Raw genomic sequence first — 15,744 nt, 5'->3', positions numbered from 1 at the left:
GAATACTATATGACTAATAGCACTGAGAATAAGATCACAATTAATGAAACCAATAGTAAATCATCCCCTTGGTAGGTTAGCTTTTCAAGGATCTAACCTGCGTGCAGGGCAGAAATCAGCAGTGAGTGATTTATGGCACTGCTGTCAGAAATAGGTACACTCCATGAGTCATGCCACTGCATATGTGACCCTAAAACCTGCCATCTGCAGGTATCACAAAGAGATGGATCACTCTCCAAAATGTACCGAGCAGCAGAATGACAGGCGGGCATCATTTAAAGTTTTGTCGAGAGTAAAACTCCAAATGTGATTTTAATCCTTTGTTGCAGGCTATGCTGTAAATTAAGTGGGAGTTGAGAGTTTAAAATAAATTTCAACCAACGCATTCCAAATGCAGTACTCCATAAAATTCTTAATTTACGCTACTATAAAAAAAAAAAAAGATTTAGTTATGTTAAAAGTGTTAAAAGTTCTGTCCTAAAAGGTAAACACTTTTAAATTGCTGTGTTTTCGGTGGAGGCCGACCAATTAATGGTTCAAATCTGATATTGAGTGTTGCTGACTGATTAGTGTCAGCCTGAATGCTGTTTCTGTAAACGAAGTCTACTTAACACCAGTTACACGGCAGTTTGCCAGATTTGCGATGATGTGAAGTGGTCAGTCCTGTCCCGGTGCAGCAAGGACCTTGTTCCATTCCAACTAGTGCCGCTGCTTTCAGAGTCTCATGACTAACAGCTTTCACTTTGTCTCTCTGCAGGCGTCGGCCCTCAGGCTACTGGCTATCTCCGCAAAAGGTCAGGGAGAACTTCCTGGTCTCATAAAAACAGGCCAATTAACGCCCCTCCACTCGGAACTCCGGCTTATTTATTCAGGATCCCTGCTCAGCGGGAAGATGAGAAGGAAGGAGAAGGTAAGGACTATATCATAAGAGATGGAAGAGATCAGAGGGAAAGTCGAGTTTAATTACAGTCAGCTCAGCGAGCGATCTTCACTGGACATGAACTTGGCAAGGCCTGGTGCAAACACGATCTGTGCTTTGAACACATTTCACTATTCACATGGCTGTTGTGTGAAAAAGCACTTGTATGAGGGGGAGCGCAGACCTCCTTGACAAGACTGACGTGCTCTATGTTGAATAATGAAAGAAGCGTTTTCGTCAAAAAGCCCGTAATTGGCTGAATGACGGGAGGCAGTTCCATGGAGTATGTTAAACCTGCGTCCGCCTTTGGAGACGTAATTGTTGATAACTTCCCGTTCATGATACACTCCCAGCTTCACAAAGCAAAAACGTGTTATCAAGTCTTTGGGATAAACACTTAGCCTCACACCGAGTGAAGGAAATGTGATTAAGTCCCTGCATCTACGCACCAGGCGATAAACATCATTAGACGGAAAAGCGGCTGCTCTAATTTGTTGTGATGCGCCTGTGATGTCACGATTGGATGTGCTCCTCCACATGAGAACGAGGCAACGCCGGTCGCCTCGGAAAAACACTTTTATCAAGGGATGTTGTTGACTACAAATGTGCTGTGATCAGGCAGGTTATTTTCAGCATGTGTTGCTCTAGTTTGACACGCACACAAAAGACGTCGTAATTAACATGACTTTACCATCACGCAGCTTATCTAGTGGTAGTGTTGGGTGTTCACGTCATGTAAAGGGCACGAGGGATTTTATATATATATAATGCTGCCAAGCGATTAAATTATTTTAAACTAATTAATTACAGTTTTCCATAATTTATCGCATTTTTCTACTTCCACTTGTACTATTTAAAAACAAAAACAAAGCTTGTAACAGATTTTTGCTTGAGTAAAATCATGGAATACATTTTCAGCTTTGTAGGCATCTTTTGTCTCATAGAAACAATTGTCAAAACTTCTCACTTAAAGGCTTAGTTGTGCCCACGAACAGCACACAAGCATCAAGCAAGTAAAACTGAAAATCAAACTGCCTACAGCCCTTTTTTGTCGTCCATCTTTGCACCATTGACGATTCGTGAACAGAGGTTATAGGTCACAACAGCAAGTAAGAGTTAATTTTTTTAATGCTTTAAAGAATTTCAATAAATCTCCAGAGTTAATTAATGGTTTAATTTTGACAGCCGTAATATATAGTATGTATATAGTTTTTTTTAGGTGGGGATAATTATTATTATTTTTTATAGTTAAATAAATCAATAATTAAATTAAACTAATTAAATTATCTATCTTTTTAAATTTAATTTCATACATCTGGTTAGGAAGTGTGTGGTGTGGTGTGTGGTATGAGGCCCACTTAATTATAGCCCATCCTTTAAATTGCCCGTCCTGAACAATGTAGAAAAATAAATAAAATCCGGGTAGGCAAGAGCCTAACTGGATGATGCCACCATGTGAAATATGTGACAAAGCAACAGGAAGTAAAACCTTTAAAAGTGACAAGTATTTATATTCCACATCAAATCCATCTAAAGAAGAAGATAAAACGGAACTGTGACATACAAACCCGCTCTTCATCCCTGTGTTAATTTGTACCTTTGTGCAGTCCATTACGAGCGACATCTCTTTGAAGGCAGACAAGAGAGAGTCGAACTCCAGCAGATGCGTCTTAACGAAGCTCCCTGAACTGCTTTGCGGATCGATGGCTTGTGACAGAAAGACTCACCCATGACTTGAGCATGGAAACATGAAACTGAAAACGTACGCGGGGGGTATATCGACCGCACATTACACAGGCAGTGGTCAATAAACCCGCATCCAATTAAAGCTTCCTCCCTCAGCCCAGTCCGAGGTGGAATTCAATTGCTTTCTGAGAAGTATTTCATACAAAAACTATTTGTGTAGATTTATGAATTCATACCCTGATTATAAATCCAATTCACATAGATTTTTTTTTTTTGTGTACTGGTGTTACAAGTGTTGTCTATTTGATGGGATGGAGAGCTTGATGTGACTCCATCCATTGTTCACCTGTATTTAAAACTACTCTGGAGATAACAAAAGTCAAACACAATTTGGCCTCGTCAAAATTTCTGAGTCTACGTGTGGTTGGTTACCCTCACGTGTTTTATTGGTACCCTTCTGTGGTGGTAAAAAATGGAAAAGAAAAATACATCAAATCAATCATGAGTGAGCTGAAGTGTCACTAAATGTTTACGTAGTCTGAGCGTACACTCTCAAAACAGTTGGGTCAAAAGTAACTCAATTATGGTTAAAAAATTGACCGATCCAGTTTATGGGTCAATTTGACCCAACTTTCTGGGTTGTTTTATACTAAAAGACCAATTTTTTGACTCAAAGGTGGGTCAAATAGACCCAAGTAGAGGGTAGGTCAATTTTTGACCCACAGTTGGGTTATTTTTTACCCAACTGTTTTTAGAGTGTAATTTTCCTGACATTTCCATTCCATTCATTTGGGAAACATTTGGCTTTGGCTGTTTCATTGTATATGAAATATTTATTCTTGTATATCATTTTCCTTTATTCAGAAGTTGTGCACTGAACAAAGTTATTGTAGTAGACAAAAGCTAACAAAATAGTTCAAATTATTTTCATTAATAAAAAATAAAAAAAAGTTGGTGTAATCATAGTAAAGATATCCTTTGTTATCGTCTTTGTCAATTAATTACGTACTGTTTGGGTCTATTTTAAAAGTATTTATTTCGGTATTACTGTTTGGCTCTACAGAAGAAAGAAAGTTTAACATTCACTTGGGAATTGCAGTTTACTATATTACACAATACTATATATAATAAAAACTTGAACAAAAATAACTAAATAAAATAAAAAGTCAAAATGCAAAATAAAAATGGACTATATTGCAAAATCCCAAACTATTATAACCCTGCTAACAGAATCAGATAATTTATCCGACTGCACGCGCTTGTGTCAGATTTCTTAAATATTTTACATTCCTGCTTTGACTTGGAAAAATGATATAAATTGCTGAGTTTGAAATTGAAATATGGACTGGTATGCTGCTCTTGCTTTGAAATCCAAGATATTCCATTAAGTGCGTGTCTGTACATTTAATATATACCATATATGTTATGGGTCGATCCACAAACTCATCAATTCTTCACGAAAGGCGTCAGGGTACAAGTACATACGGTACCCCAGCAGCCATAAAGTTGCTGCATTTCCAAGTGCGCAATATAGAGATGTGCATTAGCCCACCATACCACTGAAGTGAAGTAGCCACTGTATGCTTTAGACCAAATAAGTGGGTGTTAGTCATTAGTCACCGCTGTGGGTTGGTGTTGATTTCTGTGTGTGTGGGTAGCAGATGTGTATTATGGGATTATTGCTGTGATCCTCACACTTCCAGATAATGCAGCAGGACCGCAGGTTGGCTAAAAGCTCGCTGTTGGCCCTCGCAAATGTTCCTCTAATGAATGAGGGGCCTCATTTTTCTTCTTTTTTTATTTCTTAATGTAGGTGGCTTCTTAATGTAGTCATTGTTGTGGGGGATCATTTAGTCAAATACCAGGGCCATATGTTAAATACAAGAGATGTACTGTGCGCCTTAATTAACCAATGAACAATTAGGGATGCGGTAAATTGGGAAGTGGAAGACAGCACAGTTAAATACAAAACATTTCAGTCGACCATTTACTTTGAAAGCTTCACACTAACACAGTCTGTCTAAACCAGGGTTTCCCAAACTTTTTACATTAAATCCTACTTTAAAAAAATACTTAGATTTCTAAGTACCACCATCATGACCAACATTAAAATACACTAAGCGTAGTAGGCTGAAATTTTCATTTTAAACAAGGCAGTGGTTTTATTCCTAAAAAGTCAATGTATTCAATATTAGTGTTAGCCATTCTAACATAATGCCCAGTTCAAACACTGTGCTTAAATATACGAAAATGAAACTGATTTATCTAAGATGATTTCACATAAACATTACACAGCTGCCAACTGTTACACATTGAACGTTTTGTTCTGTTTTTTTTTGCTCTGTTAGGCACAAAACATTTAATGTTATGGATATAAAACATAAATAAACAAATCATAGGTCACGTTGCTCAAAATGGTTGAAAACAAGCAAAAATACTTGGTAGCTAATGACGATGTATGAAAAATTAAATTCAACACCAGATTATTATGTGCGGACAACAACTTCAATCATCACACAAAAATAATGCTACGCTGCACTGTGTCGTTAATGTTAACATAAGTTTAGTCTCATAAGTGATTGAAAAAAACAAGCATTTCTGTAGTCAATATTTAGAAAATAGTTCCATGCTACAGACGTTGCCTACGCACGAAAAGGAATTCATTTTAAACCATGTTGTCCCTTTCTATGTTCAAAAGGAAGCAACTTTTAATCTCTCCTTGACCAGACGATATTTTCCACAAAGGTTAATGGAAGTCCTATAAAGGTTATAAGATTTGACTTTCCCCAATCTTTATTTGTTTTTTTTCTTGCATTTCTCCTCGGGCTCTGAAGGTTCCAATAATAAAAACCATACGATACCCGTAAGCCGTAATTTGCCCTCCCCTGCTTTAAGTCTAATTGTGACCTTTTAAAGCGGTTTCATTTAAACCTACCATTCAGGTCTTTGATGCAGACGTGCTGCTGGGCATCAAAATTACATCAATGAATATTAATGAGCTTAATAACGGCGAGCTGCACAAAACTGACACAAGCTGCCTGACCCAAAAGCACAAATTCAAGTCTGCAACACAAATAGAAGCATCTGTCCGGGGCTTCTTTAAATGTTTGACGTTGTATAAGAACGCGAGATGAAGCTCGACAATTGACGTGATACATAAAGATGTAAACAACAAGCTTGCAAATGTGTTTTGATGAAAGGAGAGAGATGCTGTCGGAACATTCCTCTGCTTCAATCGAATCCTCAGGAGCGCCAAAGACAATTTACCCGCTTCCTTCTATTTATTCAGACCTTGGCACTTCACGTCAAACAAAACAAAAGGTGTAAATACTTTAAATGAAATGTAACATGATAATTAAACCGGGTCTACAAACTGTTCCTTTGAATGCAGATGAGTCACCAAGTGGGCATGCATAGGCTACAGTGATTAGAGTTTATATCCACTGCTTGTGTTCTAATTTGCCATTTGTCCGGCGCGCCTGTTGGAGACGCCAGTGTCTTGTCAGCAAAAGGTCAGCCTTCCCCTCCAGGCCGAGTGCACACTTCACCCGGGGGAAATTAATGGTTCCAGCCTTCAGTCGCGGTCTTTCTCCATCTTTGTAATTTGCCAACGTCGACTTGAAGGATTCCTTGAAAAGGTAAATGCGCACTCGCCCACATGCGGAGGCTGAAAACAGATGGGCGGTCTTCATGTGATGATGAATTCAATGACCGGGGGGTACTTTTCTTTTTCTCTCCCTGTGACACATGACACGTTCTCAATGTGTAAATGTTTATATGTCAGACAAATGTTCTTCGGGGAAGCTGTGTGTGAAGTCGTGACTTATTTTTACTTTAGCCATATTGTACAGAGCACAGCAATCATTATTATTGTTGCAGTGCAGCTCAGCTTCCAGTTCTATGGTCATTATTGCACTTCTTCTTTGCCATCATGGGTATCTTACTTACAAAGTCTTCTTCAGAAGTCTTCACTATAAAGCAGGATGTTATAGGAATAGGATGTTGAAAGTGCCAGAGATATACATACCAAAAAATATTACCGTAGCCATATTTTGAGGGCATTTTTCCAGGTCCAGGTTAATTGTATTTGTATAGCACATTTTTTGTTGCAAATTTTGCTGTCCAAAGTGCTGTAAAATGCTAAAATAAACGTGATAAAATACATTGAAAATGGGTTAAGACATAACGACATACAAACAAACTACTTGAACAAAACACAGCACACTATAAGTAAGATGTTGAAACAAATATTAAGAAGTTTGAAGTTCACAGCATTACGTGGCGAATATATACAGCATGCGGAAAAAACTTCAATGACAAAACTCGTTGAAGTATGCAGCTTATCAAGAAAAGGAAATGTTCCCTCTACTAAACTGTCCTCTTCTTTTATCAGGCCGAGTTCACGCCTGACCGACCTCAGCACACCTCGACAAATCGCGCATGCAGATCATAATGAGATCTTTCATCCGTTCATAAGCCGCTCTTTGGGAAGGTGGAATGGGTCGAAACGGATGAGGAAGTTCTGTTTTAAAACAACCAAAGAAAACATGATTGAGATTTGTGAAGAACAAAGTGTCGCGTTGAGATGGTTTATTGCTGTATGATAACCATGATATGATAGCATACCATATCATATATGATATGATATATAATATGATATACGATATGATACGATATAGTACGATGAAATACTACAGGTATAGGATACATTTTCTATATCATGAAACCTCATGGTAAGAAGAGCATGTCCCCGCTGAGTTTAAAAATAACATATCAACATTTAAATTCATATTATATTTAAAGAGAGCAAAAAAAACGGCTAGCACAAAATATTGTACAAACAGTGTTACAGTAGCCTGAGGCCTGTCTTTACAGTAAACAAACGTTTCCAAACGAACAAATTTAATTGACAATCTCACAACATACATGAATAATAATGCCCAAAGATGTACATTATAAAACAAACCCAGATGTTGCTTCCCGTAGGTGTAAAATGTAGGATTAAAGAGGATTTCACACTCAATCATTGTAAGCAAAAATTAGGCCTACTTGAAATACTTCCTGTTTTCATTCTTCTTTAAAATTTAATCCATGTCAAAATAAATAGTGTGCTACCATATAGTGGTCGACAGTGGGAGTACACACATAATAAAAAGGAGGCAGCACATAACAGAGTTATAACCTGTCCAAAAATAAATAAATAAATCCGAAAACTGAAGGGAATCCATGATGGAATTGGGTTAACTATGTTGGCTGTTTAAAATTAATTTATATAATATACATTTATATTGTGTCATATTTTCAAGTTGCACATACACATTGGAAAAGTGGACCTAAAAGACCCATTGATGGGATCATTGCAGGAAGTTAAAAACATATCGCTGGACGGAAGAAGTGTGTATTATCATGGCTTCAGGCTAGTTATGATAGATGGGAGGCCAAGCCGAAGGCCATCGCAGGTCCCTGCTGGGGGCCCGGGGCGCACCGCAAGCGTCGGGGATGAGTGACGCTGTGTGTAAAAACGGAATCCACGGGGAAGTGAAGTCAGACAGAGAATCAGGATGAAAAAGGATCTACAGAAGGACGGACGTGCACTTGTAGAAAAAAGCAGTGATTGAACATTTAGCATGTCTGTACAATGTATGGACTGTAATGTCCTTCCAGGTTTTATGAGTTGTTTGTGAGATTACACTTTGCAGCTTTGCAGTGTATGATGGAGAATCTCACAAAAATGTCCCATTTGTGAGATTTGAGATGATGTATTTGTAAATGGGAAGATAAGCGTGAGGACTGTTGGAAGGACGCAAAACCGTGAACCGGACAAGCACCTTGGAGCTTTGGTTCATTGTTGATGTTCTCCTCAGGGATGTTAATGCATCAACCTCATTGCCATATTCATTACTCAGTTTGCTCACAAAAGACATTGTTTATGCAAAGGTCATTTATCACCAGGTGAGCTCTTGTTGCAATGCTACTAAAGCGTTGCTTTCCTAAATACAACCAAGAAATCTAGTTTAAGTTCAATATCCAACCAAAGGGGATTCTAGCAGCCAAATTGTACTCACTTGAGAGGAGGGATGGTCAACTACGCATGGGCTGATTTCTGGTTTACTGTGATTTTAAAAAGTCAAGATTTCAATCATCGCTAATACTGGCTGTCACTGGTAAGGTTGGGTCAACATCTAAGCCAGGCACAATATGATTGGCTCCTTTCCGAGTTGAGTAAATGAGCGTCCTCTTTGAGGTTAATTGCCTTGACTGGCGAGCAGCTACGCATGGAGGGAGGAGCAGGATGAAATAGACACTGCCAACACGGATGCCTTTTTTAAAATTTATTTAACATGGTACATGTTTCAACTGTACCAAATATTTTTATTTGTTTAATAAAAAAAATATATATATATTATTATTAGATATTTTTTTCTTACCCAAATATATATATTTTTGATGTCATTTTAGAGCTGTAATTTTAATACAATAATTTTGCTCACAATTTTTTTACAGAATCTATTATTGGCCCATTCCTATGAGTAATTTGCAGCCCCTGGAGTGGCCCTCGATGTTTGAAAATTATTATTACTGTAATAACAATATTCACCACTAGATGGCATACATTGCTCACCATCGCCTCCAACCCCAAGACTAGTTGTGCGTCAGAGAAGGAGAGAGAGTTAGTTCTGTTTTGTTTTTTTGCCAGGACTCAGGTTAAGTCAAGAAAATGGTGTCTTTCAGGTAAAAGGGAATCAGACTAGTCTGACCAAATTGCTTAGAGACGCTACCAGCCAAGTAAGATTTCAACCCAAGTCAGAACCGTTGACAGTTCGTTTGAAGTCAATGTTATGTTTGCCTCGATGGATGTAAAGAGTATAATGTTGCCTGAATGATTTAAGCCAAAGTAAAGATTTTCATGAATGACAACATCATGTTCTTCAATCTTCTTCTTCAATCTACAAAATAGTAGTTTGAGTCAACAACGCCGCTTCTGGTTGCTTTGAGGTAGTGTACTCATGGCCTCATTTGTTTTGTCAGAATTCTAAACAACCACTGGCCTTCGACGGTTATTACAACTATCTCTACTGGAAAGCTGCTGTTATGGTGGAAAAATATTACGCCCACAGCGTCACTGTTCTTGCAAGGCCAAATTTAGTTCCCAAACTCCCACATAAACATTCTAGCCTCTAATAGTTGGTCTGTTTCACGTTAGTATTTGTATCATGTTTTGGCTGAATGGCCCGCAGCACAACATCGAACTCCCAGCTACAAATCCTATCGTTATCCTGTTACTGCAAAAGGACACACATGAATATGCAGAGGCAAGTGACCTCTGGGTACATCAGTGATGAATGGCTGCTTGGGTAATGGGAAATGTTCGAACAAAAATGTGTTTTTTGAAGCTTACACTGAGTTTCTCAGCTGCAGCGGAAAGAAATTTAAATGTAGCATAGCTTTTTTTCTGCAAGCGAGGTCATATTCCTTACCCCTGAAACATTTCCAAGCAGATGCTTGGATCAGCATGTTCCTCTCTGTATATTATTTAGGACAAGAAAACAGCATGCAACATTTGTCACTGAGGTGTCACGGCAGTATAACAAGCCGTGCCAGCTGAAATCCCCCATGTGTCAACCTGCTCCGCACTTGACACCCTCCAAACAGTAGCTTTAATCTGGCTATGCAGCATTAAATTGGAGGTAACATTCAGAACAACACTTTGTAGTTTAGGTCTTTCTTTTTTATGCTTTAAGTTTGCAAACGTCGAGAGCAAAGTACATGCTTTATATATGTATATATATATATATATTTTTTTTTTTCATTATTTTGCTATTTTGACTTTCAAGATAACTCTGTGATTCCGATGAGAACGTCAAAGGCACTTTATCCTAATATTGACTGATGTATGCATTTGTTAGTATTTTTGTTGTATAATTTAGTTCAAAAGAGACTCTGCCCTGATGATCAATAGCGGGTCAGCCAATGATGGATGGCGGTGTGATTACTAATTTCAGCACCAGAAAAATGTAACATGGAGCCTTCGCCACTTCTAAATTGGCACGACCATTAATCACCATTGCTTCTACGCCGCTCACTCTGGCTCTCTGATTGGCCGTTAACGACGGTCAGGTGATCGCACGTGGGACTGCGTGTGCCTGCCATCATTGGCTCGATTGCGACATGCGTTGCTCTGACGCTCAGAATCAGGTCAGCAGCTCAATAGCGGCTTCTGTTAACGGTTAACAAACAATATGCAAAAAACTTCATACAACAGGTTTTAAAGTAAGCCTTTACTAAATAACATCCCAGGAGAGTGAAGAACAAAAGATAATTTTCAACCGTGTTCAGGATGGATCAATCGACAAGAGGTCAGATGAAGACACGATGGGACACGTCCAACTTTCAGAGTCTCTGAACGCTCAGCTGAACTCATTAGAAGTTAATTAATCACAGGGATCGATCAGTTGCCACTCCTGTGCCTACACATGAGATTGCACTTATGCTGAGGTCTCCCATGTCTCCACCTCATCCTGGCGCCACGCGAGGTGTCACTTTGTAGCATGAGATGGCAGATCCATGTGCGGAACCAAGGCCTTCCAATAAGACTCGGAGAAAGAGGCCGTAATTGAGCGATAATGTACATTTCCATACGGACACCTTGTCTTTTTTGCATGAAACGATCCATATTTAACAGTCCTCTATTGACGGGCAGCAGCCTTTTGTGGTAATGTAAATCCTTTTCTGGCAACCGTAATGGACTTGTGTGAGTCTCAGTTTTCAAGCATCATAATGACTGTAATAACACTGCAAGGCAGGGAGTGGATTCCTTGTCTTGGCCTGTTTCGTCCACTGGTACAGACCAAAACAGTTCTGTGCTATACTATCACACCTTGAAATAAGTATGATGTCTAATGAGTTTCTGTGTCAGGCTCTCTAGTGTGGGGTTTGCGTGTTCTCCTTATGTGGATTTTCTCTGTGTACTCTGGCTCCCAGAAGTGGTAAAGACTCTCTATCTTTACATAAGTAGCAAAAAAATGCTCAGAAGTGCAGAGACTGTTAAAAGTATAAGTACAGATTAACTCATTTACTTCAGTAGAAGTAAAAAGCACAGACTCTGAAATGGCACGACCAATTATTGGCCGGGCCGATTATCAGTGCCGATATTTAGCATTTTGACGAATATCGGCATCGGCCATTTTTACAAATCTGAAAGCCAATAAAACTGTTGTCTCTCTGAGCGGCGAATGTTTGCGAATTTAGTGAATTTTGTGTTTTCTTCAGGGTTCGTAAAATGTTGCAAAAGGTTGCAAAGATGGTCACAGGCAGTTTTTACTAGTCACAAACTGGTTTTCTTGTCACAAAGAAATGTTCTAACACATTTTCACTGTTTGTGAACACCTTTTGAAACATTTGATGAACTCTTAACTCTTTGACTGCCAGACGTTTTCAGAAAAGGGATGCCGCCAGTGCCAGCCGATTTAAGCATTTTGACTGATTTTCAAGGTCCACAGAAAATGTTCTGTTTGGACTATGGAAACACACGTACTACCAAATGAAAGATTGGACTTTCATCTTTCATCAGAAAAAAAGAGTTTGTTTCTACCTTATTCCGTTCTTTAGTAATCAACAATAGAAAATGGTTAGTTTGACCCAATTTCGCCTGTGTTGGACCAAAATACGGAGAAATCAAGCTTTTAGTGAAACGATATTATTTCATGCATTCTAGTGAATTTGACACTTCTTTTTGTCCATGAATGATGCCACAAACACCTAAATAGTGCTTTACTTCTATAAAACACTACCACCAAGAATGAAAAAGTGTTTTTTGATAGCAAAATACGTTTATTTACATTCAACAGTGTAACAATTTGACAACAATTTGGCAAACTATTTACAAATGTGTGCAACTGTGGTGCTATTTACAAATATGTGGATGTTTCAACGACAGTTTTTCTTTTTGTAACACTCTCCTGCGTGCAAAGAGACGCAACAGCATTTGCACAACAGATTGCCTCTTCGCGTGCGCCACTTTCTTGCCGGCCGTTTTTTTCCGGGGAATAGCAAGTATATACTGCAGTGTGTCATCAAGTCTAATATCAGGATCATGCTACGGTTACGTTACGGTGGTGTTACGTCTCGCTTCCCCGTGTCCTTCAGTTGCTATACCGGGTTGGTAGGAGATGTTCTGATCCATTTTATCCACTCCATTCATGGTGGCATCGTAGTCCAGAAACAGTGTCTTCTCCGTGATCAGACTGTACCCGCTCCTCCGATGAATATGCATTGGACTCGGGGTACTCTTCATTGTCCGATCGAATGTCCGCTTGTGCAGCTCCGCGTTTTCCGGCCTTAGCAGCGCTAGCCGCGCTAGCCGCGCTTTGCCGGTGGGGCTTACTACGTGTTCATAACAGTCACGTTGGCGTAGAGCTCGGAGTCATCTTCATCATCATCATCAATCTGCATTGGTCGATGCCAACTCTCCATCGCCCGATCGAATGTCCGATTGTGTAGAAGTACCCGGCCGGCTATTGTGCGCGTTTTCCGGCCTTAGCAGCGCTAGCCGCGCTAGCCGCGCTTAGCCGTGAGGCTTACTACGTGTTCATAACAGTCACGCCAAAGCTTCCAACTTTGGCGTAGAGCTCGTTGTCATCATCATCGTTGACATCAATGCGCTTTTTAGTATTGATTGATGCTTTCCGTCTTTGAAAAAAATGCTCAAGCTGAGCTGCTTGTAACCGGTTGCTTGGTCAAGCCATTGTGGCTTGGATCAGCCATTGTCTCCTCAACACTCTAGCTCCGCCTCACGTCTTCTACTGACGCCCACGGTGGGCGGCCCATCCAACCTTGTGCAAAGAGAGTCATCGCTGCCCTCTAGGGGCCAAAACGAGTCTTTGACTAATCAGATCTGCCTGATACTTTCAGCACAGCTGCCCAAGGCTTTCCTGCACCCGTTTTTGAAAAAAAAAAAAAAAAACATAGGGGACGTCTTTTAACGTCCTCGGCGCCCTTCCCTAGGTTTATGCTAAACGTTTTATAACGTTTATGGCAGTCAAAGAGTTAACGAGAACCCAAAATTTGCTATGTTCCCAAGCACAGAGATTTTGAGCAATTTAAAACTGTTCATTTCATGGAAATTTTTATGTATATATTTATTTAAAATTTCACTTAACTTTATAAAGATGCTGCTTTTTGCTTTTGTTAAAATTAAGACTAACATAAGTGAAAGTTTAACATTTCAGTTGTGTTAATTTTGGAAAACTATTTACTATAAAAAAGTGTTTACTTTTTTGTTTGAATTTTAAAACAAAGCTGTCTATTTGCTGTATTTTAAATTAAAAGAACATTTTGAAAATTTAATTTCATTTTGTCAGGTTCCACAAAAGAAAAAAAACAACAAAAAAGAGAAAAAGCAACATTTGAAAGGTTCTTTTGACAAACATGCTTAATTTTTTCAATTATGATGCTAATATTTTTAATTTTATTGCAAAAGAATATCGACTCCAAATATCGGCTATCGGCTTCCTTGCCTATTAATAATCGGTATCGGCCCTGAAAAAACTATATCGGTCTATTACTAAATGGCACAATGTACTACACAAAAAACAGTTTCCCTCTTATTTAATTTCATCCTGTTTGCACTTAAAGGAAGAAAAAATCACTTAACTGTCTGTTGTTGAGAGCTAGCTTGTATCTTTGCTAACTAAAAAGGCTAACTTAGCTAATGTTTATGTTTTTTCAGGTTGGATGGAGAATTTTTGTTGGCCACTCAAACAAAAAGAACATAAAACTAGTTGCAGAACCCCAGCACACTGTACACGTTCTGCCGTGTCACTTGATGTGTGGCTAGCCTAAGGCTAAACTGTAACCTCACACTAAATGTAAGCCATACTCTAACCCCGTCTTTCTGGCTGTACGAAGGTCAGCTATGTAAACCACTACGTTACATAACATTTCTTGACATGAATAAATACTTGGATTTGATGTCAATCTGACCTCTCCATTTCGGTTCAGTTTGCGTTTGCCATTTAAATGCAGCTGACGCACACACACTCATGCATGAATGTATTCAGCGGTCCACTTAACTGTTCAGTAGTATTTAATTTGTCGTCGAGGGAGAGTACAGTGGGCAGGTGAGGGTCAGTGGTTCAAGGCCATTTTATGTGCAAAAGAAATTTGTGCATACATGTGGAAGTGTGTGAACCTCTGAGTTTAGCAATTGGACAGAACTTGCAGTACATGTGGATAGAAATAGTCTATGCCCTTGTGGTCCTTAAGATTCTTTGTCACATGTGGTTCAGCATTATTAGATAATTTATAATCCCCCCGGTATACGTCCAGGAAGTTGTTATCGCAGCTGACCTATCTCAAATTCAACCATTTGCTGTTATACAGTACTGTACAGCATTAGCCTATAGCATATTTGCAATATGGTTATGGATGATTTCTGTTTGTGAGTTGGACTGTAGAATAAAAGGCTTTTGGTAAAATTCTGAATTGTTGGATACAAACCTGCTTTACTTGCTGGCTGTTGTTGTTGAGAATGAGAACTATGAGACCATGATCACAGGCAAGTAAATATAAAAACAAGAAAACTAAAAGTACGGATGTGCTTAGTTAGCACTAGCCTGTGTGCTAAACAATCTGAGGAAATTGTTTCCATGTCAATGTTGTAACTATTGATCCTATTGTAATGATACTCGGTCCCCAAATACTCGCGGTTTGGCACCTAAGGTTTCACATATTCATGTGTTTTTTTGTTTTGTTTTTGAAATTTTTGAAAGTTGCCACCATTTTTTTTGTTTGAAAAACCTATTGAATGTTTGTCAGTGTTTTTGTTTTTTGTTTAGATTTGTGTGTGTGTTTAAAATTTTATTTTTGTTTACTTTATTTTGCCCAATGTATTTCAACAGGCGTCAATTTCACAGATTTTTGCTGTTCGTGGTCTGTTCTTATTTCAGTTTTTGTATATAACTGTCAAACATCTTGGTGGATAAAATGCTTATATTGTTAGACTAGCTTGACAACATTCCTTGACTGAAATTTGAGCTAAATGCTTGCTTGTTGTTGAGTGTTGCAATTGGGATCTCCATATTGCTGTTGGTGCATGAGGCCAGTTACAGTTCAAGATACACAAATATACAAGCAGATGG

The 15,744-nt window shown here is 38.8% G+C and overlaps 1 protein-coding gene across 3 annotated transcripts in view; it reads left to right on the top strand.

Annotated features, from left to right (window-relative positions):
* Positions 1-15,744, top strand: part of LOC147173423 (uncharacterized) — a 61,448-nt gene that overhangs the window by 6,775 nt on the left and 38,929 nt on the right. The window contains exons 2-3 of one of the 3 annotated variants that reach the window (XR_015094843.1): positions 758-910; positions 2,527-3,300. Coding sequence is in view for 1 of the 3 variants with exons in the window: in XM_086076117.1 (XP_085932243.1) it covers positions 893-910; positions 6,094-6,243 (168 nt within the window). In the remaining 2 variants the exon portion in view is untranslated. Of the gene's footprint in view, positions 1-757; positions 911-2,526; positions 3,301-6,093; positions 6,244-15,744 lie in introns of those variants that run through there. The other 2 variants (XM_086076117.1, XR_015094842.1) reach the window with 2 other exon arrangements.

This window comes from Leptonotus elevatus, chromosome 5, assembly GCF_054856555.1.
Source record: "Leptonotus elevatus isolate MCC_2025b chromosome 5, RoL_Lele_1.0, whole genome shotgun sequence".
Lineage (NCBI taxonomy): Eukaryota > Metazoa > Chordata > Actinopteri > Syngnathiformes > Syngnathidae > Leptonotus > Leptonotus elevatus.
This window is presented reverse-complemented; position numbering and strand designations above follow the sequence as displayed.